This window comes from Symphodus melops, assembly GCF_947650265.1.
Source record: "Symphodus melops genome assembly, chromosome: 23".
NCBI classification, from domain to species: domain Eukaryota; kingdom Metazoa; phylum Chordata; class Actinopteri; order Labriformes; family Labridae; genus Symphodus; species Symphodus melops.
In genome coordinates, this window is record NC_136713.1 from 5,165,814 (window position 1) to 5,191,193 (window position 25,380).

General features: G+C 41.3%; 2 protein-coding genes across 9 annotated transcripts; both read left to right on the top strand.

Moving 5' to 3' along the window:
* The first annotated feature begins 571 nt into the window (after window positions 1–571).
* abi2b (abl-interactor 2b) lies at window positions 572–16,820 on the top strand. Of its 8 annotated transcripts, XM_079336450.1 has the most exons (12): window positions 573–754; window positions 4,014–4,181; window positions 4,648–4,824; window positions 5,628–5,645; window positions 6,262–6,368; window positions 9,552–9,698; window positions 10,814–10,938; window positions 11,163–11,363; window positions 12,420–12,578; window positions 13,073–13,159; window positions 13,868–14,053; window positions 14,379–16,820. In XM_079336450.1, the coding sequence occupies exons 1-12, from the start codon at window positions 638–640 to the stop codon at window positions 14,552–14,554; spliced, it is 1,668 nt and encodes a 555-aa protein (XP_079192576.1). In that variant the 5' UTR covers window positions 573–637; the 3' UTR covers window positions 14,555–16,820. The 8 variants fall into 8 exon arrangements, with proteins under 8 accessions (XP_079192579.1, XP_079192576.1, XP_079192578.1 ...); XM_079336453.1 differs by lacking the exon at window positions 9,552–9,698 and having other exon boundaries at window positions 572–754; XM_079336452.1 differs by lacking the exon at window positions 13,073–13,159.
* Window positions 16,821–17,341: 521 nt separating this feature from the next.
* LOC306818838 (uncharacterized protein) lies at window positions 17,342–24,497 on the top strand. Its single transcript, XM_079336555.1, has 15 exons — window positions 17,342–17,540; window positions 18,116–18,256; window positions 18,575–18,700; window positions 18,804–18,964; window positions 19,098–19,185; window positions 19,348–19,452; window positions 19,649–19,690; window positions 19,905–19,967; window positions 20,118–20,156; window positions 20,273–20,323; window positions 20,484–20,555; window positions 20,695–20,763; window positions 20,958–21,035; window positions 21,398–23,371; window positions 23,467–24,497. The coding sequence occupies exons 1-14, from the start codon at window positions 17,477–17,479 to the stop codon at window positions 21,463–21,465; spliced, it is 1,167 nt and encodes a 388-aa protein (XP_079192681.1). The 5' UTR covers window positions 17,342–17,476; the 3' UTR covers window positions 21,466–23,371; window positions 23,467–24,497.
* Window positions 24,498–25,380: the final 883 nt, after the last annotated feature.

Consider the following 25,380-nt stretch of genomic DNA (forward strand, 5'->3'; position numbering starts at 1 on the left):
TTTTTTTTTTCCTTTATTAAAGATGGTTGCCTACATTGGATATCACAGTTGGAATGATATGCAAGCAAAGAGTTATGGCCGGACCTGAACCCACAGCGTTAACATAACAGCCAGGCCATCCAATTGATATATATTTCTTATCACTATTTTTCTCTCAAGCAAGTTTCCCATATAAATGAACTTCTGCAGAGTGCAGTATCACATTATAAATCTGGTGTCAGCCGTTAATTTGCCCATGTATGTGCTGCAGAAGGACCATTGGGTAGTTTCTGTTTTCCTCCCCAGATCCAACCCTGCTGCTCTATAACTGTGCAGAAAAAGTGTTAAAGGAGATACACAATCTATTTTTTTCCCCCCAAGTATTGATATATCTAGTTTCCAGAAGTAGAATATTACTGCTATGAAAACTAATAAAATGTCACTGCTATAAACCTGCATTTACGTATTTAAAATGGCAAACCATGCACATTTCTGCTTTAAACATTAATAATTTTGGGAAGCTACCCCCCCCCCCCCACCCCACCACCACCATCACCACCAACACCAGCTGATGGGAGAGTCATGAAGTACCGCACACATCCGCCAGTGGCGCCAGTGAGCCCTCCCACACACACACTGCTGTGATAAAGATGTGAAAATGGCGGAGTTACAAATGCTTCTGGAAGAAGAAATTCCAGCAGGACGAAGCGCTCTACTGGACAGTTTCACCAATTTGGAAAGAGTCGCGGAGTACTGTGAGAGCAACTATGTCCAGGTAGGCGTTCAATAAATGACGGAGTAGTTTTCTATTTTTTTGACGATGCTAACGGGCTAACTGCTGCTAACGCTGCTGTACAGCAGCCGTTAACTAGCCAGCCAGCTAGCCTGCCTCAGGTAGCGCAAAAACAACCCGCTGTCAGAGCATTTGATTTGATAAATAAGACGCACATTTTAAATACACTGCTTCATTTATGCCAAGACATATTTATAATTTAATGTTTCTATTAGTATAAGATTATGTGTGACTTGTACATCCACCGTGTGCTAACGTTTTAGCCTGCTAGCCAGCTGCTCGGCATCACCCCCACAGACTAAATAAGCAAACAGGCACCGTGAAAATCAATTTCCCCCTTCCCTCTGCGGGATCAATCTCTGCCTGCTCCAGCAGCCAGCCGATCATGGAGATGTGGGACGAGATATGAAGAGAGATTAATCTCTAATGAGCTGTGTTTGGACAGATGAAAACCCCGCCGTGACAGTATTAACAAACTGATTTATGATGAAACCCCCTCAAAGCTACATTACACACTAACATCTCTGCTTTCAAATCAACAATTTGATACATACATGTGTGTGTGTTTACCTACCTTCATTCATAAATTCTTATTCAGAGAGAGAGATAGTAGTTTCATGTTGCACATATGAGTCAACACTTGCTGCGAAAGGTGTGATTAATTTGCAGCATTGTCTGTCACCGGTCTCATTTACAGCTTGTAATTTGGGATTTTTAATGTTTGATCTCTATTTTTTTCATCTTATTTAGTTACCTGTTCCTCTCCCCTGCCCACACTTTGAAGGCCCACAGTCACAGAGGTTTACATTTTGGACCATAGTGCAAGCTGGGAGAGAGGGTTTGACAAAGTGTGATGCTAAAATGTGACATCCTTGAAGAACAGGACTGATCAGGTCTGACAGGTTTCCCTGTTAAGGCAGCAGCAGCAGCCCTTGGATGTTGGCAGCTTCCTTGTCTGGCAGGCTGCCCTGTTTTCTCTTCATGCTGCAAGGTTTTCCCAGCTGCTGTCGAGTGGGTATTCCCACTCATAGATCAGCTGGAGAGAAATATTTGTTAGAGGGACATTTTCTAGAATACTTCACCTCAAATCCTCGTCCATACCATGTATGTCTCTTAGTCCTGTTTTGTGCACTATTAGTCACGCAGGAGTGGACACTTGTTGAACTTGTTGGTTTTCCTAAGAGTACTTGAATCACAAAAGCTTCTGTGTCCAGGGTTGCACACACCTGTTAGGAAGAATCACTTCCTACAGGTGTGTGCACTCGGATAACCCTGGCTTACTTTCACAATGACGCATAGTTGCATTGAACCACCTTGTTTGAAAGTGTAGTTTCACATCAGTGCTTGCACTATTTTCTTCCACTAGGAGAAAAAACGGTGGATGAATTTGTATCCAAAATCATTGATGTTTTTCCAGTAAAAACAAGTCCCTGAGTTGCAGCTCAGCTTGCATGTTATGAGACACTGACATTTGAATTTGAAATGATCTATCTGTCTATGACATGAAACAGCTTTATATTTCACTGTGTGTTTTGAAGAGGAGGAACATCTGTGCTTAATTGAGCGCTTCTTGTTTAACCTTGTTAACAATGAGCATTGAAGCATCCCCATGACTGATGATTCAGATTCTTATTTTAAGATGGCAGCTTTGCTGCACACCCCAAATATTTACAACTGGATTTGTATCAAGGTCAGTCAGTACAGACCTCAATTACCTGATTGTGAATCAGTTATTTGTAACAGATATATTGGAATTAAGTTTCTTCATCAGCTAGACATAATCCTCTTTTGAGTAATGCAGCATCCCTTGCAAGAAATTAGGGCTCATAATCATGATTCGAACAAGGTTGTTGAAGAGAGCAAAGATTAAGCATCAGTACTGTGACTCTCGATGTTTGTATCAAGAGAGGAAAGTCTGTTGAAAAGTTGCATGGTGTGTTTTCCCGGATCTCCCTCTCTGTCCTAAGGCAGACATCATTTCAAGTAGTTGGTAGCTGTGCACCCACCCTGTGCAGCAACATACAGTAACACCAGTCTATGAGAGTTTGTCTTTTCTACCCTGCAGGAATCAGAAACAGCTACAGTCCTGACTTTCACCACATAGCCTTTTTGTCTTCAGCACTGCTGCACCCGCCTCTCCCCCTCATGCATTGCTGTTTATTCAGACTGCGCCTCTGTGATGATTTCAGGGATTTGAATGATCTGGATTTCTGGAGAAATGTATGTTACATCACAAGCTCTCTGTGTTTGACATGGAAGAGAATAAACATTACCTCAGAGGGTGCTGCTGTTTAAACTCGTGGGGACCCCCCTGTTTGTAGCTTTATGTGCAGCCTCTTATAAGATGGTTTCATAATTATTTAATGTCAATTTAACTCAATTATGATGACTTTAAATCACTCTGATTCACCATGTTTATAGAACTTGATCATAAGGGCACAGACTGAGCTGCACTGTGAAAACCAAATCAATCTATAGAGAGCCCGAGATATTTCAGGGTCTATGCAGACTGTTTACTCTCACAGGAGAGCAAGCTGTCAATTTGAATAGAAAGAATCAAATGAATTCAATCAGTCAATATCCAATCACAGCTTAGAGCGTGCTGTAAACGATCTGTGCACAAAAAGGAGAGCTTGCTGTAAAAAACAGAATGAATGCTTTTGTTTTGACGTTGCAGCTGCGCCGGCCCGGCCTCTAACTAAAAATATACCTGATGTGATTACAAGATATGATAAAGAAGTATATCAAACATATGTGGAAGATATCAATGTGAAATGATTTGCTAAAAACTCTGCTTTGTCAAATTCAAGATGAAACGCTTTTTAAACTAAGAAGCATAAATCATTGATCTGATTCCTTCTGGTTTCTAATCCTGCAACTTAATCTTGCTTTCATTGATTTATCTGCCTTATCTTTTTTTCAGAGTCATTGCAGCCTTGCATGTTGTGGTTTTATCAGTAAGGAAGGAACTCAGATGCCTAACGGACACATTAACTGATCTGTCTTTGATGCTCCGTCATTGTGCCCACACTGAGCTCACCTTGACTAGCTCCCCTGCAGACTCTTACTGTAGCTCCATAACCTGAAGATGATGCTCACCACTCTGCCTTTATTTTAAATTAAAACTTGACTTTATGCTGGTCTTGCTGCTAGAACTCGACAAACTACATTCCTGTTGATATCTGCTGTTGTGTTAATCTTTTCAAATGTTTAATCTCTCTCTCTCTTTTCTCATGTTTAGTCTCCAGACAAGCAGAGGGCACTGGAGGAGACCAAGAACTACACCACCCAGTCTTTGGCCAGCGTAGCCTACCTGATCAACACGCTGGCCAACAATGTCCTGCAGATGCTCGACATCCAGGCGTCACAGCTCCGCCGCATGGAGTCCTCCATCAACCACATCTCACAGGTCTGTGATTTACAATCATCACTGAATATAAAGAGGGCACGAAGATGTTGTTCTGTTAGACGAGAACAAGATAAAGCCCCTAAAGGGTTGCGTTTGTTCCTGGAATATCTTCAAATGAATTCATTCTTACACACAATCTTGTTTCCATTAAAAAGTAATTTATTGGAAGTTAATTTAGAGGGAGTAAATAGTGAAGCTCAGCGAGAGAAGGTGCACATTACATGTGTGCATGCATAATTCAGTTTATCTGCAGAGCAGGGAAGTGTTGGAATCGCATGCTGGGTTAAAAAAAATATCTTTTTAACATTGACTTCACAGCTTGAATAAAGTAAAAGTTTTTCTTCAGCCTCCCTGCAGGAGTTCATGGATAACGAACACGGAAACTGCAGGGTTTTTTTTATTTTTTTCCAGAGTTCTGATTTTAAAAAATGTGTGCAAGTTAGTAAAGAGAATCTTCTTTCCTCAGACGGTGGACATCCACAAAGAGAAGGTGGCTCGGCGAGAGATCGGCATCCTCACCACCAACAAGAACACATCCCGCACACACAAGATCATCGCCCCGGCCAATCCCGAAAGGCCTGTGCGCTACATCCGCAAACCCATCGACTACAGCATGCTGGACGACATGGGCCATGGAGTCAAGGTAGAAAGGATGATCTTTTCTCCTTATTTTTATTTTCACTTTGACTTAGTTCTGTGGTTGAATCATGACAGAAGGTCTGTGTAAGCTGTTTTGAAGTGAAACATAATGACAGCTATCACAGGCCAACTGAGGAGGAATATTTGATTAACTGTTGAGAGGGATTTGTTCAGTTGCTCTACATTTGTGATGCAAAACAATATAAAAACTCATTTTATTTTAGAAAAAATAAGATGTGCAGTTTTTCTTTTCTAGATCTGCAAACGTGTCTTTAAATACTGAAAGCAGCAGACATTTGATTGAGATGAGTCAACAATGTTGATTGTGCGTTTGTGTAAATGATGTTTGCAGAAAATCTAAAAGGACTTTTAGAGGTCAAGTGACCACGGTTAGGTTTCAGTGAGGAGTAATAGAAGGAAATAATCGATAACAGAGGTCTTCAACAAGGAGGGGAAATAAAGGGCATGAAGTCAGCTCCCCTCTACACCTACAGGTGCCTGTGAAGTGTTTATTTAATTTAAGAATGGAAGTGAGCTATGTTTGAAAAGCTGTTTTCTACAATAACAGTGTGAACAAAGACAAGCTTGTTTTCTTGTTAATCAAATCACTGGCTTTGTCCTTAAAAGAACACATTCCATAAATTTGCACAGTGAGTTGTTGTTGTTGTTGCCTGAATCTAACTAGCTTGATTTTATGGACAGCATGCATGAAAAAAAGTTGTTTTTCTCCTTCACTTACTAATTCTCTGATTTCTTCTTCTTTCTCTTTTTCCGCTTGCCTAATTTTGTCTTAATAATCAACCCTAGTGGTTGCAAAGGTTTAAGGTAAGACTTTTGAAGTACAACTGTCAGAGAGGAGAGGGGTTTTTGTGATTCTGAGTGAGCTGTTCTTGTGTTGAGCTGCTGTGAGAGCCATGTTTTTTTGGATGAGTTTGACATTTTGGGAATCGTCTAATCACTTTTTTTGAACTGAGTTGATCACTTCCCCTTTTTTCCTCCATAATATGAAGTCTGAAACGCTGAGCTTATCGAAGCAAGAACAAAGGCAGGAAAACCACATTAATTTAACACCTTAAATCTAATTAGTTTCATCTGCTTTTCTCCTTTTGGGGGGATGAAACAAACAAGCTATACGGTTTAAATCTGTGGGCTTTAAAGGTAATGACCTGCAGATTTTGGCATCATTTGATGAAGTGAGAGTGGTTGTTTTTCTCTCTTTCCAGCCTTTAATCAAAGCAACGCTAACTGACGTTGGCACCAGTTTCATATTCAATAGACTACAATAAAAGAGGTGTCAATCTTCTTATCTAACAGAGCAAGAAAAGGAATAATCCCACAATCCAGGTCTCAAAATGTCAAACATCCTTTTAAGGTTTTTATTCCTTCTCATTTTCCTCTCTCTGAAGTTTTTCATTTAATCACTCACTCTCTCCTCCTGCAGGCCAGCGCTCAGAACATGAAGGCCGGAGGAGGAGGCGCACTCCCTCGCACAAACCCCCCCACACAGAAGCCCCCCAGCCCGCCCATGTCGGGGAAAGGGACCCTTGGGTATGTAACGGTGCTCGACAACCTGCCTCGTGTTCAGGCGGGCGCGATGGATTCAGAGTTGTCTGTTAGACGCTTTTCAGAGTCCAGCTGTGTTTTTGTTCGGCTCTTTAAAAGTAACCAGCACCCATCAGAAGGACCCAGTTGCTCCCAGTTTCATCACCACCCTTTCACCTCCTTGTTTAATGAGTGTCCTCGGGGTGGTTCGAAATCCATTTCAGGGACAGATCTCGTCACACGTGGTGTGCTTTGTTTGGGTTTCTTCTGTGCTGTTAGGACGGAGTCTGGAGTTTCACTTTCTCTCCTTAATTGGCTTCATTGTCACATTTCTGCAGTGATTTTCACACCAAACTGCACGCTGAAATGTGGCTCTTTGGGGTTTCCTCTACAAAAACACATCACGCAAACAGTGAATTAGGAGGCCTTCGGACATGTCTGATCTTTATTCAAGTGTTGAAATGGTTGGTGATTCAGTCATTCATCATCCAGTCAAGACTGTTCCTGTTTCTTTGTTAAAGGCTGGAAAAAGGAACAATCTAACATCATGTGTCTGACTGTGCAGCTTCTTGGTAAAAAGGAATGACACACGGGTCGGAGACGCTGAGTTCTTTAGAAGAGCACTGATCTGACAGTTAAGCGTAAACCAATGCAACACTTTATTTGACCAAAAATCCATTTAAAACCTTTATAAAGCTCCCAAATGGATTTCATTTATTCTTCGGGTTAGCGTTAAGTTTTTTTTTCACTGTGATATATCAAAGCTCCAGCGTTCAACCATTTCTTATAATAAAGAATCGCTTTGCTTTCTTAGTGCCAAACTGCACCCTCCTTTATTCAGTGACAAAAAATGAAAAGAGAAGTGTTGTAACATAGTAGGTAAGATGAAGTGAACCACTTCCTTTCTACATGAAATGAACTGTTAAAGCCGATATTTTCGAAGCTTTAGATGCATTGATATCTTTAGTTTCAGCTTAAAACCTCCAGCCTGTCTGACTTGCATGTGTCATGTGTGTACTGTGGAAAGAAACCAAAACAAGATGGACATCCACATGCAGAGTTCATTTAAAGAATGAAGTATAGTGAACCACACACAGACATTTTACAGGCGTGAAGGAGATGAAACTTCAAACTGTCATATTTCAGCGAGCAGCAGAAAGACGAACAGCTGTGATTGGCTCCGGTGCAGTAGATGGGGATCAAACTGTTTTGCAGGTGGTGAGCTCTCTCATCTCTCAAGGCTTCAACCTTTTATTGGCATTTGTCGAATGCCAGGGCACAGGAGGGCAATATCACAAAGGTGTATGACAGCAAATTAACTGCACTCTGTGCCAGCGCTGATCATGGTGGGAATCAAGTTGAGTTTTTTATTTTAAAACAAACTCCACGCTTGGAACTTAAATCTGCCTTAAACTTCAAAGAATCCAACCTGCTTGGTCAATCACTATCAGAGTCAGACTGAAATGTTGACAGCTTGTTCATTTATCTGAACTGTTGGAAATAGTAGAAAAGAAGAAACATCAGAGATGAAAGTTTGTAATTTCACAGTAATATTACACTAAGTTATGGATTTAAATCCTAAACCATTGACCCTAAATTCCATCAGTGCCTTCATCAAGTTTCTGTTAAATGTTGAAAATAAAACGCATACAAGCATGCAATATCAAAAATGTGAACTCCAAATAGCAGTGATTATGTCGTGATTTCTCACCCTGACTGTGTCTGTCTCAGAGTGGGTTTAGCTTTAAAGTGAAGTGACTGTTATTATTATTGTGTTTTTCTTGTCTTCAAGCTGGAGAGGTGTTTTCTGTTCTGCGTGTCTGACTGTTGAAGGTGTCTCTTATCCTGCAGGGACTCTGACAGTGCAGCACATGTTGTGTGTTTGTCACCTGTGGGACCTTCCTGTGCGCTGAAGTGCTCTTTGTGTGTGTGTGTCTGTGTGTGTGTGTGTCTGTGTGTGTGTGTGTGTGTGTCCGAGTTATCTGTTGACTTTGTGAGTGATTGAGCGTGTCCTTCCCTTCAAAGGTGTGTGTGTATCTGTCTGTCTGTCCCTTCAAGACGCATGTCGATCAACCACAGCTCCAACCCTCCATGATGCAGCTCCCGCCGCAGCCTGAGGCTATGGGCGGACATCTTTCCTTTTGTTTTTTTTATTTAATCCTTTCTCCTCTGTTATTCTTCTTCTGTTTGTTTTTAAAAGTTACTTTCAGTTGTGTGTTTTGTGACCCAGCCCGCCCACTCCTGGCTGCCCCATATTCCTCCATAGCAATGTTTCACCATGGCAACAGTGCTCAGAGTTGGGTCACCTCGCTGTGTCAGCTGGGAAATGTACATACCAGCACATCTTTTCAGGCCCAGGTCAATAAACTTCGGGGTTGTTCTTTTGTCACCACAAACGGCACAGCGCTGCTGTCGAGCTACAAACACCTGATCTGTTTTCATTGGAGTTCAGAATATGTCAGCAGGAATTTAATTGAGATCTACATTTCTTCCTGTCATGCGATTTCAAAAAAAGGACCAGTTCAAACTTTTATGATCAAAAAGCCCAGTGAGGAACATCCAGAGTCATGTAGAAGAAGCTGACCACATTCATTGTCCTCATTCAACAGTTAACATGGCATGAAGCTGAATTACCCATGAGCCATGAAAGTCAGCATGAATATTTAGAAACACTTTAAGAAAGCAGAAATCATGTCTCAAATGTGTGTAATGTATTGAGCAGAGCGCTAAATAAGTCTTAATTATCTTTTCTGAATATGTGTTTTATATTTCAAATGTTAGAAGTGTCACTGTTCATAGCTGAGTCACTTTTCATCATTAACAAAGTCAAGAAACGGTGAATGGTCTCAATTGAAACATTATGACGTAAAGCATCTAAGCCTGCGTTGGCTGCATAACTGGCTTAGTTGTTAGTTATTCTCCTTTAACACGTGTTCCAATACGTTTTGTGGAGAGGTGATTTTAAGCCGACAGCAGTGACTGGTCCTGACTCCGCCCACCCCCACCTGAGGACTCACCCCGGCCAACCCCGACATTCACCACCTGTCACACCCCATTTTTTTAAGTTTGCACTTGTTTGTTTCTTGCTCTCCCTCCTCCTCCCCCCTTGCCCTTACACTTCCTCTCTGTGGATGCCCCCTCCTCCTCCCCCTCCCCCCCTCGACTCCTGTCCTCCTGACCCTCTCGCAGGCGCCACTCCCCCTATCGGACGCTCGAGCCGGTGCGTCCGCCCGTTGTCCCTAACGACTACGTCTCAAGCCCGACGCGCAACATGGCGCAACCCCAGCAGAGCCCTGCACGCACTGCATCCGTTAATCAGAGGAACCGCACGTACAGGTACCCCCTCCCAATACCCAGCATGCCTCTGTACACTTCTGAAACACGCCCCCTTTTTCCCTTAATCCTTCTTCTTCTCTTTTTCTACACTTAAAAGCCAGCCAGCTTTTCAACATACCTCCCGCCTTCTTCTTCTGAACGTGTTACAGAGTTTACTTGCTTCATTCTTATAGACTTTCACCTGAATTCACAACTTCCACCCAGGTTAAATTTGCAACTACCAGGTAATGCCCCATTTAATTTTGGAAATCCCTCACCTGTTTCTTCTCCTTGCTGCTCAAAAAGGGCAAAGAAACGCGGTGGAGATTTAGAGCCGTGTTTAGCACGGCTTGACGCAGGTTCCTATGGTAATAGTCATTAGATAGGCAGCGTCGCCCCCTCAGTCCTGCCAACCAAATGTCAGCTTGTCTCCCAATAAGACACTCTTTCTAACACACAGACATATCCACAGATTCCTCGGTCAGCCCTGAGAGGAGTACAAGGGAAGATCAACATGTCAAATGTCGTCACTGCGCCCCATCTGTTGACCAAATGTTTTTTGATATCTGCGCTCCAGAAATAGACGAGCCAACTTTCCCCTGACTCTCCCTTTAAGCACGAGTAGTGTTTATCTGCACCGCTGCATCCACAGCTCATTGTGTTCATCTTTCAGCCATGCGCTCTGTTCTGTCGTACAAAAAGCGTCTGCCCCATGTGTCTCGATGCTTCCAGCTTTAACCGCGTGTCACTTCTTTGTCTTTGTCTTCTGCGTCACCTGTGTCGTGTGTCCCTGGTGAGGTTTCCAGCTGCTTCTTTTTATCACTGTGACATAGTCATTTCAAAGGCATAACAGTTCACGCTAACACATCGATGCTCTTGAGGGTGCCACATTGAATATGTGAGGTGTAAGAAGGCTAAAACATATTATTCCAGGATGGTCGTATAGTTCAGTTTCTGTGGCTCCTGAAACTATTTGAACAAAAGGGGCTTCATATGTTTGACTGTCAGCTCAGCACAATAAACTCATAAAGATAGATTTTAATTGGAAGTCTGAGTGTACCACGGTGTGACTTTGAGAGTGTGTGTGTGTGTGAGGGTTTTTGGTCTCATGTGTATGCTACAACACTCCACACCAGCAGTGGCAGCAGTGGAGGCAGCCACCCCAGCAGCAGTCGCAGCAGCAGCAGAGAGAACAGCGGCAGTGGCAGTGTGGGCGTGCCAATCGCCGTGCCGACTCCAGCCCCGCCCTCCGCCTTCCCAGGTAAAGTTTACTTCCTGTTGATGCTCTGTGTGTGATACTAACTGGACTAATGTTTGTTTAGCATCCAGAGTTGCTACATGTCCATGTGCAGATGTTTGTAAACGAGAACATGTAGGAACCCTGAATCTCCTCGACTCCTTTCCTCCCTGCTCACTCTGATCTCCTCTTGACTCCTTCACTTGTCCTTTCTCTCCTTCCTTATCTTATTTTACCCCTCGGTTCAGCCCCTGCCCAATCCAACCCCACTAAACCTCCCACAAACACCGCCACCACCCCCGGAGCCCCCACCTCCGCCCTAGACGGCCCCCCGCAGGCCCCCAACCCCCCTGTAGAGATCCCGCCTGTTCCCCCGCCCCCTCCCCAGCTCCCTGCCTCTGCGGCCCCCACTGGCACAGGCCCCGCTACTTACGGCAACCCTGCACAAGGTGAGTGTAACCCGGTGGGAGTAGCTTGTGCACTCTGTGCACACTCCCTGCTTCCATCCCACCTCCCCTCACATTCATCCTCCTGCCTGAAAGGCCCCAATATGTTCATCCAGCAGCACGCCATCTCCCTGAATATTTAGCAAGGAAACTTTTAGCACAAAGTCGTGGTATTGAGACAGTTGGAAGTCTCTGAAGTAGATTGTTGAATGTGCTCTCAGATAGTTACCTTCATCTTATTTGCCTCATTTGCAGAGATGCCAACCTCTCAGGGCAGCACCCCAGACTAGAAACATTTACAAATCCAATCATTTGCAAAGAAAATGTTGTTATGTGATATGTGATCTCTTATGCACGTTTTGGGAAAAAAGCCTGTTTTTCTATTGGAATCTCAGTTTCTTTTCCCTGAGTGCTTCGTACAGAAGTTCGACTTTAAAGGTCACCGCCGAGCACTTCTGAATGTTGAACAGAACGGTCAGAGTGACCGAAGGTCTGGGTGGTGTTGCCGCTCTCTTCTGCCCCCTAGCTCAGATTTTCATGTCACTCTGCTGATGGATGGTCCGCTCTTCACCCGTCTCAGCTTCTCATCAGCTGCCTGCGCACTCCTCCACCATGATGTGGTTGCTCTGATGTTTCATGCATGAGCAGTGTGCTGAAATGCTTCAGTGGATTCTTCATTCATAAGAATTCATTCAGCTCTGTTGTTGTTGTTGTTGTTGTTGTTTGTGGCTGAATATTGTAATAATTGGTTAACGTGCATGCTGCTGCTGTTCAGCGTATAAAATAACCATTAGCCAAGTGTTTTTATTTTGAATGAAAACCAGGACACAAATCTTTATATTTATGAAGGTTTGTAAAGTAAAAAACAACAATGAAGTTTTTTTTAAAAATGACTAAAGGCAAGAAAAACTGAAATGGACAAAGAAGAGTCAAAATGAGAAGAACTACTAAGTGCAGCTTGACCTTTTTGTTCAGGACATCAGAGTGACAGAAATCTAACTGTCTCCTCTTTCTCCACTCATTACCTGGCTCTCTGCTGCCCCTTGCTGTTTACCCCAGGTGCTGCTCAGTTTTACAGCATGAACCGACCAGCGCAGCCGCCCCAGAACCAGCAGGTGGGAGGCTCGCTGCCGTACCGCCGGCCCTCGTCCGTCACCGGTCAGCCCAATATGGCCCAGAGCCAGCTTAATGGGGGACCACACTTTGTCCCAAACCAAGGTACAGAGGTTTGATAACACGAGAGCAACACTCGACCGACACATGCATCCCCACTAAGAGAGCATTCAATGTAGACGGAGCTTTACTCAACCTGAAACCAGAGTAAAGGAGCATATCCCCCCTTTTTATTTGAATTCAGTTTCTTTCTTCTTTAGTCTAAGGTGAGATATGGGAGGCCTGAGTCTGTTGTGTGTCTGTGTTTGTTGGGAGAAGATCTCCTGGTTTTTCTCACCTGTCTGTTTTCATCACCTTCACAGCTTTAAGCAGATATCACTTCTTCAACAGCTCTCTCTCTTCTCACTGAGGGATAATCTGCCACTCACTTCTTTTATCTTATACAGTGCTTTCCTAAAATCATTCAATTAAGTGATGTTCTTTTTCCTGATCTTTAACCTCTGCCCTGTGCTTTTCTTAATATCATACTTGATTTTCTCACGTCGTCACTGTTTCTATGTCTGTCCCTCTCTCTGTGTACTGATACTGTTCTGTGATAGCCGGCCCGCTCGCGCCCCCTCCCCCCTCCATGCAGATCACCCCTCAGCTGCCTCTGATGGGCTTTGTGGCCCGAGTTCAGGAGACTAGTAAGTGGCTTAAAGCCTCCTCGTCCCTCGTCCTGCATGACCACCATTCCTTTGCAGTCCTCTTCCCTCCAGTTCCCTACAGTTTCAGTTAACGTCCTACTTTAGGTGGAATATTGGGATCAACCTCCAACATTAGCTCAGTCACTTGTCACATTTTTACCATCTCTGGATGTGAGCTCATCACTTCCTCCTGAAGATGATATCTACAAAGATCGATATGCGTGTAGTTTTTCATTGCTCTAGCTTCATGGCAGAAACCATCACCTCGTGTGTAAAGGAGCTACAGGACAACGAGAGGAGTGAAACAGTATGAAGAAATACAATGTTTGATACGTGTCGTTTTAAAAACACTACATTTGAGATCCATCTCGCACCCTTTGACAGCAAATGTTGTTGGTTGATACTCCCAGTTAAACCATCGTGTAAAGCATGATTTGAATGATGATGCATGCTGGTGAGTTTATTCATGAGCATGATTATATTTAAATGTTTCTTGTTTGTGTGACCTCCTCCTGAATGAATTCAAAAATCCCCCAGACCAAGAAAAGAACGTTTTATGTTGTAAGTTTGTTTTCTTGCACCCAGCATGGACACTTTGTTTTTCTAAAGCATGAGATGCACGTCTGTGTCCCTCTTAAAGAGCACAGTCATCTTTGTCGTCCTTGCCTCTGATTGGTTCTCTTTTCTTCCTGTTTGTCTAAAATCCAGTCTCAGATGTGCCACCCCCGCCTCCACCAGCAGAGGAGCCGGTGTTTGAAGAGCCCACACCTCCCCCTCCACCACCAGAGGACTATGAGGACGATGAAGATGAAGAAGAGTCGGCGGTGGTGGAGTACAGTGACCCATACGCCGAGGAGGACCCGCCTTGGGCTCCACGTAGCTACCTGGAGAAAGGTCCGTATTTTTTTTATCCTAAGAAGTCCTCAAGACTTGACATCTATTGTTGAGCTGCTTTTATTATTAAGGAAGCCTTTCTTTATGAACGAGGACTGTTGTATGTTGAGATAGTGTAGGAGATGACATCATATTTAAGATGAGGAGATGTAGAGTTCATTATAAGATCTGAATGAAATCACACAGCTCAAAGGATTTAAGTTGACCGGGTGCTGCTGCATGGAGGACTTTGCCTCTGTACAAAGTCCGCCTACTCTACCAGCTGAGGTTAGTCCTAATAGTCCTAATAAGGCAGCTCACTTCCTCCTCTTTATCTCCCCTACAGTGGTGGCAATCTACGACTACGCCCGAGACAAAGAGGATGAACTGTCGTTCCAGGAGGGCGCCATCATCTACGTGATCAAGAAGAACGATGACGGCTGGTACGAGGGCGTGATGAACGGGACCACGGGCCTCTTTCCCGGCAACTACGTCGAGTCTATCATGCACTACGCCGACTGAACAATCCCTCACATCGGAGCAGATGAAGGGCAGGAGGAGGAGTCGTTGGATTGGGGAAGGGAAAAGGGGGGGAGGGAGGGGAGCCAAAGGTTAACGGTCAAAGACTTTGATCAGACAGAGCACGATCACCTCCGTGCGAAGAATGAAAAGAGACGGAGGAAGAAGTTTTTAAGGAAGTTGCAACATGAGAAACTGAAGCCCGGTCCCTCTCTCGACATAGGCGCCATTGTAAAACAACCACTACTCTAGATATATCCTTCCCTGTAATATTTCTTTCTTTGATCCCTTATTTGACTGACCAGAGCAGATGGTGATGGATTTATTGTATTTTCAGAGTTTGTGTTACATTATAAGAGGTCACTACATTGATTTTTGCTTTACTTTTTCTTCTGTTTTACCAATTTGCCCTTATTTTAAAGTATATTTATTTTGATTTTTGTAGTGGAAGAAATGGAAGTTTTGGGCTGCTGAGCCGGGATTTCCGCGTCACAGCGTCTGAGAAAGGGCTGGAGGAGAATGCCTTCAATGAGTAGATTTTCTCCATAACACTCCAGAGACTTTTTAGAGAATTAACTCCTCTATATTTACAGTATAACACAACAACAGTATCCTCGGTGGGGGGAACAAACAGTAGGTTCCGTAGGTATGAAAATCTTTGTTAGGTACCTCAGCAGGGAGCGTGCCAAAGCTACATTCACTTAGATAAAAAAGCACATGACATGTCTAAAAGGTGAAACAGGAGGGGAGGTAAAGTAGGTCTGAACAGAGAGTGCATTAAACAGAGTTTTGCTTATTATTTGTTTTAATTAAGTTCAAATTTAGTTCCAGCCACAGAAACCCAAAAAGGCAAATTTAGTATTTCCATGCTTCACTGTTTCGGTGCTGCGCGTTTTTTTCCAGTGAAGGAATCGTCATCCGGCTCTCGATTAAAGAAGAAAACAGGATCCACAGTTGCACAATAACCGGGATTTTGAAGTCTGCAGCTCCTCTCGTGAATATAGAAGTGTATTAGCTTGAGTGCTAATCATTTGAAGTGTTCATAGTATGCATTTGAGGCGGTTCTTTATTTTTCTGTTTCACCAACGGGTCCACAATCGAGTTTTTGCTTGCAGAGCGGCATGTTAGGAAGAGGGAAAAATATTCTTTTCTGCTCTACTGATGATTAATGTCTTAATAATTTTAGATATGTTGTGGTTTGGTTTTTGATATTCACCCACAACGACGATCACTACGATGCATTTAGGTCATTTCTAAGACGCTTGTGCCATATTGAAGTGCGTGTTGCTGTTCAGAGGTTCTCACTTCATTTGCAATAAATCGGCCGGAGTGAAGTGTCGTTGAACTACAGAAACCTTTCTTTTCAAAGTTAATCCCAGAGTTCTTTTAAATCAAAAGCACATACATTTGTCGTAAAAAGGTGTAGAAGATGAAATAATATAAATGTGAGATGTGTTATGTCCTCAAACAGGACTTATTGAATATGAAAAGAAGCCAGCTGTTGTGTTTAAATGGTTTTAACCGTCGCAAGCCCCCGATACTTCTCAACGCCGTCGGTGTAGGCGTCGTTCACCCTCCGTAAAGTTTCCGATACGCTTGGCTGTTGGGTGTTTGCGAGGGCTCAGTGCTTGTACTTATGTCAGAATCTTTATTTTCTATTAAAAAAAAAAAGAAAAGAAATAATTACAAGTGGGTCTGTATGTGAGTCTTGCATGCCATTGTTCTTATCTGTACTGGTGTCCCAAAAAACCTTAAGTGGCCAGATCACCCATCCTTAAAAAGACAAGCAGCCCTGCAGCTCCGACCAGGAACCACCAGCCTCATCCAAAGAGACTGTAACTGTCCGAGGAGCCACGCTCTGACCTGAGGGGGAGGAGGGAGGGGAGGGGAGGGGAGGGGACGGAGGGACCCGGCTTTCTCCCCCCTCTGACTGTAGCCGCCTGTTACGTCCGTGTTAAAAAAAAAAAAACATGTCTAAGCTGCTATTGAATCCTGCGGACAAAGAAATGCCCCTGAGGTGAACGATGATAAATGTAACACTCAAGGTTAAAGCTTGTTTCATAACACTCCTAATATGACACTTTAAAAAAAAGATCAACTCGAGCCCTCGGTCTGCAGGATTCACAGCTCCCTGGAGTCACAGGCGTCCCTTTGGGATGTCAAGTTTAACAGTCCATGATGCCATTGTGTTGCACAGTTAAAGTTGAATTGCAGAAGTATCATATTTGTAAAATCATGAGAACAAAGACAATAAAATTATTAAGATTTATGTTTGCACTAATGCTTGGTTATTGTGTCATGAAACCATGACAAGGTTCTGCTTGGGGAAATAATTATACTTTGAACAGAAAACTCAGTACTTTAAAGATAAATGTGTCCACTGTGGGTGTTTTTAGCTTCCTTAGAAATATTCACTGAATAGTGGCTTATATATGTTGAGAGTAATTCATCGATTTTATTTTAAGGGTTTATTTCATTGTTAGATGTTTCAATATTTGAAATATATCTCATCTATATATGGGTTTTATTTTGCGTTAGCCTGTCATTGTCTTGGGGAAACAAAGTTTTGATTTTTTTGGAAACAATTTGCGCTATTTGTGTTGATGTGATGGATAATTAGCTTTTTTTTTTATTATTTTTTTTTTTATAAAGAAACAACAAAAAAATTGAAATGATCCGTAACTTCAGCATTAAAGTATCCTATCCTTCAGGATGGGGAGTTTAGGGGAAAGGGTGGAGCTCATTTCCGGTCACGTGTTGGTTTGAATGAACTTTCGGTTTCGACTCGCAGACTTGAACTGAAAGTCGCTGTCTTCACGTTGTCTACACAGCCTTTGTGTGATTTAAAAGATATAAAATACTATTAAATTATTAAATATCAACGTTCACGCGGTTGTAGTTTCAGGTTCATTAACTGAAGAGAAGATGAAGCTCGTCCAGGTGATGATTTTTATCTTTGTCGCCATTTTGGAGACTCCAGCCAACGCCCGTAAGTTTAACTAGTTTAAAAGTACTTTATACGTCTTTTTCACGATTTTAATCTATATTGAAATCTTAAATAGTTGTGTACAATCAGAAACGAACAGGATATCTTGTTTTATTTATTTATTTATTTATGCATACATTTAATTTTAACTGCGTCACTGCCTAATGATGCAATGCATCTTCTCGAAGTTGTCATTCATATATATATCTATATCTATATCTATATCTATCTATATATATATATATATATATATATATATATATATATAAGAGATCCGTAAAATTAATACTAGTATAGTATTATTGATAGTTATTTTAAAAAGTAAACAATCAGGTAACTTCAATTATAAACTTAAAGGGAAGTGTTTGAATATGCATTAAGACTCCCTACAACAGCGTTAAACAGGTTTATACCAGTCTGATCATTTATGACGCATTAATAAACCATGTTTACACATTTCTTACTGTATGTATGTGTTGTTTATTTCTCTTTGGTTTGTGTAGTGAGTGAGGCTGTCAGAAATGAAGAGCAGTTTATGCCTGCTTCTTATATTTGACGTTGTCTTTATTATTTCGCAGTGTATGTTGCAGAAGGCGGGGACGCTGTACTCACGCCATCTCTTGTGCCTCCTCCCATCAAAAGCATTTCATGGAAACATGAGGCTGACCTCGCTGCAGAATGGTATGGAAACGAGACAAACTGTCTCACAAAGTTCCAAGGTAAATTCATTTACACTAAATACCTTTATTTACACCTGAAAACACAACAAGCACCTTAATCCAAGTGAAGGTTTTTAGGTCTGTTTTGTTTGAAGTTTGAAAGTATTTGGATTATTAGACCTCTAGTGTTTGCTGAATGAATGGATTGGATTCTATAAAAAGGCTTTTATGGGTAGACCACTAGAATAAGATGATGCATCAATTTAAATCCATTTTAATTGAGGCATGTGTTTGTACTTATCACTGATTATTTTTGGTCAGCAGTTTAGCGACCTTAGTACCCAGTTTTTATATAACGGCTTAATAATTATACTGTAGGTCGTTGCAAGCTGGATCATTCAAATGGAGCACTGACAATCACAGGACTGACTAAAGCCGACAGTGGAATCTACAAACCTGAGATCAACTACGAAGATCACAACTCAATTGAAGTCACTGTCATCTGTGAGTGATGAAACTTAAAATACATTTTGGTCATAAGAAGTTTTTAGATTTTCAGAGTGAGGAAAACGAGGTCTGTTTTTTTTTTGGTTACTTGTTTTTTCAGCTCATGTCCCTCAACCCTCGGTCTCCAAGTCATGTGACACTGAGATGACCACCTGTAACCTGACCTGTGAAGGCAACACCAGAGAAGCGGAACCTGTCACCACAAAGTGGTTTGCAGATGATACTAAGGGACCTTCAGACAAGATGTACGTCATAACAAAGGTATGAAAAACCAACAACACTCCTGTCAGCCTGATCCAATGAGTGTGATCGCTTCACATTAATCATTCATCTTTGTTAAACCATTCAGATTGATTTCATTTGTGTTCATGGTTATCTTTGGCTCAATTTCTAGGAGACGAAGGAGCAGAATTTCAGGTGCATGTTGCTCAACCCAGTCGGCAACAAAACCAGTGAAGTCATGACAAACCCCTTACTCTCAGGTGAGCCGCCCACACCAACTAATATCAACCTCATTTACACACTTTATGTTTTTATAGAACATCACTCTGCACATGTGCAGTACCACTTTATCACACAGACGCATTAGCTTACAACCAGCACATATATTTCATGTTGTTTTCATTCATTCTTCCTTTGTTTAGCAGATAACACGGTGGTAACAGCCAGCGTGATACCAGTTGTTGCAGTTCTTCTGCTGATTGGGGCAATTGTCGCATTTTTCATCTATAATTACAAACGCAAAACTGGTAAGAAGCCAGTGTTGATTTCAAATATGTTCAGTAATATTGTATTTCTCATCAGTTTTGTGACATCCATCTTTATAAAAGGAGTTGCAGTGGATTCTTGCTGCTGTCACTTTTTAAAAATACGCAGGAAAACAGTCAAACTAATGTGCTTAGTGATGAATAGTAATGAATTTACATTTGTTTATCTTAAATACAGGAACATTTCACACAGGAGAACAGAACAGAGGTAACAACCTAGGTAAGATTTTCAATCTGTTATCCACATGAATAGTTTGACTTTCTTCTCAGCTCTATCACAGTAGATATAAATATAAATGCAGATGAACTATCTGTGGTTATTAAGTGGTGATACTACAATACTTTTGACTAATACCATGATTTCTTTGATGGATTGTTAGAACAGAAGTAAAGTGACATCATGTTTAATGATCACTTTGTGTATTGTTTGATAGTGCCCGTACATATGGAGTCATATGACCGTGTACCCTCCCAGGAAGAAGTCAACCATGTTGCAGGTGAGTCAAATTCAAACATATTCAGAACTGACAGTCGGCTCTCTGAACATTTCTACTACAGCGCATCTTTATGATGTATCTTTAAGTGCATGATAACTTCATTTGAGGGTTCAACACAATAAATGTGTTTATCTGAATCTGTCTCTACAGATCCTGTACCCTCCCAGGAAGAAGCCAACCATGTTGCAGGTGAGTCAAATGTGAAAGATGTTCAAAACTGACAGTGGGCTCTCTGAACATTTCTACTACAAGCTGCATTTTGTGAGAGATGTTTTCTCATATTCATTTATTATTTGTTGTTTCAGAGGTCCATGTACCAAACACTCAGGAGCCAACGTCTCTCAGCAATGGATCTGGTTTGTAAACAGAATCTGAAACATGTTTAGATCTGTTATGGAGTGGAGACGCATAGAAATAGAAAACCTCTGTTTAACATTTAAATGAGAATTTTGAACTAGAACTTTCTTTCACTTAGAAATTGTCGTCATTTTTTATTTTCTTTAAAATGGTCAACAGCAGTGATGATCCCTGAGGTCCAAGATGCATCCAACAACCCTGCTCCGCTGCAGAATGGCTGCAATGGAGCTGGTGAGTCAAATAATATTATAGATCATACTGAGTACATGAACATACCTCAGGATATATCTCAGGTACTTGAACTCCTCCAGCATAGTATTTCCTCTCGAGTTACTCCTCACACCTATTTGTTTGTTGTCTCATCTCGTAGTCAAGGCATCAGAGGATTCATCCGATGACCTGAAGAGTTCCTTACCCCGAGAGGCCGACCAGGAAGCTGGTGAGATAAATCACATTGAATAGGATAAAAAATAAATGTATTGTTGTATCCATATAAAATGAACATGTTTTATGTCAGATATCACATTGGATGGTCAGGCATCCCCCCAGAACTGTCTATTTACCTTATAGGATCAAACGAGTCCCACCATTTCTCTCTTCAAAATTAAAATCCTTCTGTGTATCAATGAACAGAGAGCCCATCTGTCGTGGCTGTGATGTTTGACCAGAACCCAACGACTCCTGCTTCCCCTGCAAGCAGACAGGAAACAGGTGAGTCCAAAACACCAACTTTGCTTATTGACATCAACATGTTGTTATTTTAATGAATGTGAATGTTTCTTTGAGAAATTCTCGAAAACTCTCCAGTTCATTTGACAAAGCCGAGAACATCCCAGAAAAATGAGGTTTCAGGGTAACACTTAAAAAATCTGTTGTGAATAACCCCTAAAGTAAACTTTATTTTATCTCTAATCAATAAAATAAAACAACAGCCCTTAGTCTTTCTCACCTGATAATCTTATACTACACTATTAATTGTCTGTTTATATTTGTATCCATCACTAAAGGGCTGGTTTCTGACTGTTCTGCCTTTACTGTAAATGTGATTTTTTTTTCTTTTCATCTTTTGACAGACGAGCAGGAAGTGGCACCAGCTGATGAAAAGGAAGCTGATGACACAGGAGATCTCAATGAACCCTAAAGTATTTTCAGTTTATTTATTTTTTTACCACAATAATGAGAACAGTTGTTCATTCATTGTTCTCATCCATATGAAGATGTTACACCATGAGCAGTGTGAACACGCAGACAGATGACTGTTACTGCAAGACCAAGTTTTCAGGATGTTGGTTTTTTTTATGTCTCTGACATAGCTGCCTCGCCTGGTTTTTTGTGTCATGCAGTTTGTGCTGTGAAGTCTTCCTGTTCAGCGATCACAGCAGTGAAGGAGGAAATGTAAATGCAAACAAATAGTTGCTGTTGATGTCTTCAACATTTCAAAGTTACTTTATGTGTTTGAGGACCACACAGTTATATAACACTTGAGTGTGCTCAACACTTAAATTCAGTGCACTGAGTGCAAGGTGTGGTCAAAAGGAAGTTATCAGATATATGGTCGTGTTTGATATTATGAAGAAGGCAAATAAGTTTCATGAAGTACTTTGACAGGTCTTACAACATCGACCACTGTTACATGACAACATATTCAAAAAGGCACTTTTGTGTTGAGCTGAAACATCAAGTTATTATTAGTTTTACAGTGTTCCTCTTTCTCTGTGGGATGAGAGGACTTGAGCTGCTGTTGAACCCACATAGGCAGAAAACACTGAAGCTCCACAGTGAAATGTAAGATCTGCTGTTTATGCAAACTGGAGGAGCTCATACTCATTTAAAACTTTACAGTTGTATTTTTAAGTATAAACTATTTGCAGGGCTTTCTGACAGCAGCTTTCTTCACATGTGACTATCTTTTCTTCTTTTAGTAGTGTAGTGGGACTTTAGTGTCTGTACTTGTCATAACCGCTGGGCTGTCAGCGCTCCTTACAACCGATGTTTCATCAGCAAAAAAAACTATGCAGTTTCTACTCCAACTGATCTGACTCTTGAAGTTACTCATTTAAAATCATCCTAAATTAATATTGTGGTGCTCCACGTCAAATAAAAGGGACTTTTGATATCACCACCAAACCTTATCATTGAGTACTGTGTAGTGACTTGACCTGCCTTTTTCACAGTGGAAACAGTCTGTATTTTGTACAAAGAGGTTATTTTTGTAGCAACAGAAACAGGCTCCAGGTGCTTCTTCCCTTAATGTGGCTGTTTCTAAACTTGAATGGTGCAAACCAACCTGAGACAATCAGCCTCCTCCAAGGACACTCATCCAACTTGAATATTTATCAGGTCTGTGTCGATGTTTTATATTGCACCGAGGCCTTGTCACTTTGAAAAGCCAAAGCCCTTTTTGAGTCTATTTAAATCTATTTTTCTTACCATGTGAACAGGAGTTTGTTTTACTGAAAGGCATTTAATAATATAAACTATATATATGAGGATTGTTTTAGATATTTTTTTAATGCTAACATGCCAAAAAGAAGATGAATGAATGATGAAATGAAATGTTGAGGGAGGCATTTTAAACTTTTTTTTTCTTTCTAAAAGTGTATTCAAATGTGAAAACAGCTCTTGTTACATGCTACTCCAGCGGGATCTTTCCTCTTACAAAGTATTTATTTTCTATCTGCTACTGTAGTCCCACTGCTGACCACTGGAGGTCCTCATACATGCGCTGTATCAAACTGTCATTTCGCTTTATGGACTGCTGCTAAAGATGGCCAACATACTGAATGTTTCCTATTTTAAATCACTTCATTAACATCAAACCAGTTTGGTGTCGTTCCACCACATGTGCTTTCATGAAGTGTAACAGAAAAATCAGGAAAACGATTGTTCATCTCTCCTTATAGATCAAGTGCATCATTTATAATCATGTGCCATCTTTATAGACATCTTTATCTGAATTGACAGTTTTTATGTGTGTTTTTGAATTTATTTAAGTTTCGCTTAGAGAATTAGTATTGTTTTATTTAATTTGTTAATTTCTTTAGTTTGTTTCTTAAGTCAGTATACTTCACATTGAAAACTGTGAAGTGTATTTTTAGGTTATGTTTGAGATGACTTACAATGTGAGCCATTTGTGTCCCAGGTCTAAACTGCACACTATTTCTATTCAGTATGTTCTAAATACTGTTTTTAACGATGTAGCAATAAAAAAACAACCCCGCTTTAAAATAACGTGCCATACGAGGCTTCTTTTAAAAGTGGAAAAAACACTCCACTGACAGAATGATGAATTTATCAAGTTTGTTTAGAAATCTTCTGGAACTTTTTCAACAATACTGACATAATTTTTTATTTTTTCCTGCCATGAGCAGCTTCTGCAGCTTCTTTGTGAGCTCTTCTTTAACACTCCAAACTGAACCCACTTTAATACAGCTGCAGTCTTACTCGAGGCTACCTTTTTAGATTAATAAACAAACCTTGCAGAATGAACTGCCTTGAAAGTTTTTTGTATGGATTTGGGACATGAAGAATAATGTGTATTCTTCACATGCCTGTGTTGCCCGTGTTGCTACAAAGTGTAACGGTGCCTGGAAAGGATACTTTGGTTTCAGATAACGTTACAAGCACAAAGCCAGTGTTTGATTTGTGGTCCTAGCTGAGATTATAACAGGACTGAAGTGACACCACACCTACAGGTGCCTCATGTATTTTCACTGTGTCACAAAGTGCTGTATCACATATCAGCATGAACATGTTATCTGAAGGTTTCATGTTGCAGCTACAGTCCTGTTTGTTTGCAGTATGTTCAGTATAGTACGTGGAGTGTTTGACTGACTGAATCTGAAAATGTATATCTTGCTGTTTATTACATTCCAAAGAGATTTTTTCAACATGTCCATGAGCTGAAAGGGAACATTGTAGTTGTGTATTCAAGCTGTATCTGGATTTTGAAGAACAAATCAAAATGGGATCAAAAGAGAAAGTGTGTCTTATTCATTTGCAATTGTTCATATTTCTGTTTTTGTGGCAATTTTGTTTCCTAAATGTTGAAATGTTTCAAGTTGAAGGGCTCATAAATAAATTCTAGACTTTTGGAATTATAAAAAGGGACACAACACACAAGACTTTGCATCCATTCGCTTGTGCAGCAAATAAAAATTTAAGCTACAAGCATTTCTTGTGTACAGTCTTTTTTGTCATCTAGAAGCATACGTATAATTTGAATAACCCAGAAGCATTGATTTCTTTGTGGTTTAATAAATAGTACCACTGTTCACTCTTGAGTATTGTTTACAATCTCTTAAATCTGCTGAACGACCTCATGTAGCGAGCAAATGCACCTCATAGTTTATTTATGATGTATTTGGGATGTGTAACATTTAAGGAGCTTGTCTTCCTGAAATCCAGGTGGAATAGTTGATGTCACCTGGCAGGTAGAAGGTACAACCCTTTCTGGAAAGAGACCCAGATTCCTCTTCACTATCATATTGTGCTTTCAGACTAAAATGACAGGCGGGTGTTGCACCACTCATTTACAGGTCGCAACGTAAGTGGTACCTTTCAAGACGACTCTTCCTGAGCTCTGACAGCCGAGAGCGAGGGGAGAGGACGGATGGAATTTAGATCTGAAGAAGTAGACAAGGGGAAAGGCGAGGGGGGGTCTTTACAACAACACATGCCCCCCGAGAAGACAGCCGAAGGCGAAAAGTGGGGCTTATCTTTACGTGTGCACACAGGATCGAGGCTGAAATCCAGACTTCCACAGGGAGAGATGTGTCAAAGAGTTCTTTCTATTGAGGAGGGCATGTTCTGACAAACCCTTTAATGCTGACACTCATTTTCCTCCTTATAAGAAAACACAGTGCTTATTTACCAGGAATCCTTTTGAATAACATCCATCTTGTGCTTGATTTCTTGCAGAAAGATGCACAGCTTAAAAGGCGGTGTGGATGTACCGTGGGTATTTATAGGGTATCTGTCATCATAAGAAGCCTTTCTCCCTGCAAGGAATGTAGGTTTCAGACAGGTGCCACACCGCAGGCTAACATGTCTGAAC

Coding starts and splice junctions, on each gene's coding strand:
- abi2b (XM_079336450.1), top strand. CDS start 638: ATGGCGGAGTTACAAATGCTTCTGGAAGAAGAAATTCCAGCAGGACGA. Junction 12,579..13,072: donor ACACTTTGTCCCAAACCAAG/GTACAGAGGTTT, acceptor GTTCTGTGATAG/CCGGCCCGCTCGCGCCCCCT. Junction 14,054..14,378: donor ACGTAGCTACCTGGAGAAAG/GTCCGTATTTTT, acceptor TCTCCCCTACAG/TGGTGGCAATCTACGACTAC.
- LOC306818838 (XM_079336555.1), top strand. CDS start 17,477: ATGAAGCTCGTCCAGGTGATGATTTTTATCTTTGTCGCCATTTTGGAG. Junction 18,257..18,574: donor CTGTCTCACAAAGTTCCAAG/GTAAATTCATTT, acceptor ATTATACTGTAG/GTCGTTGCAAGCTGGATCAT. Junction 19,453..19,648: donor TAATTACAAACGCAAAACTG/GTAAGAAGCCAG, acceptor TCTTAAATACAG/GAACATTTCACACAGGAGAA.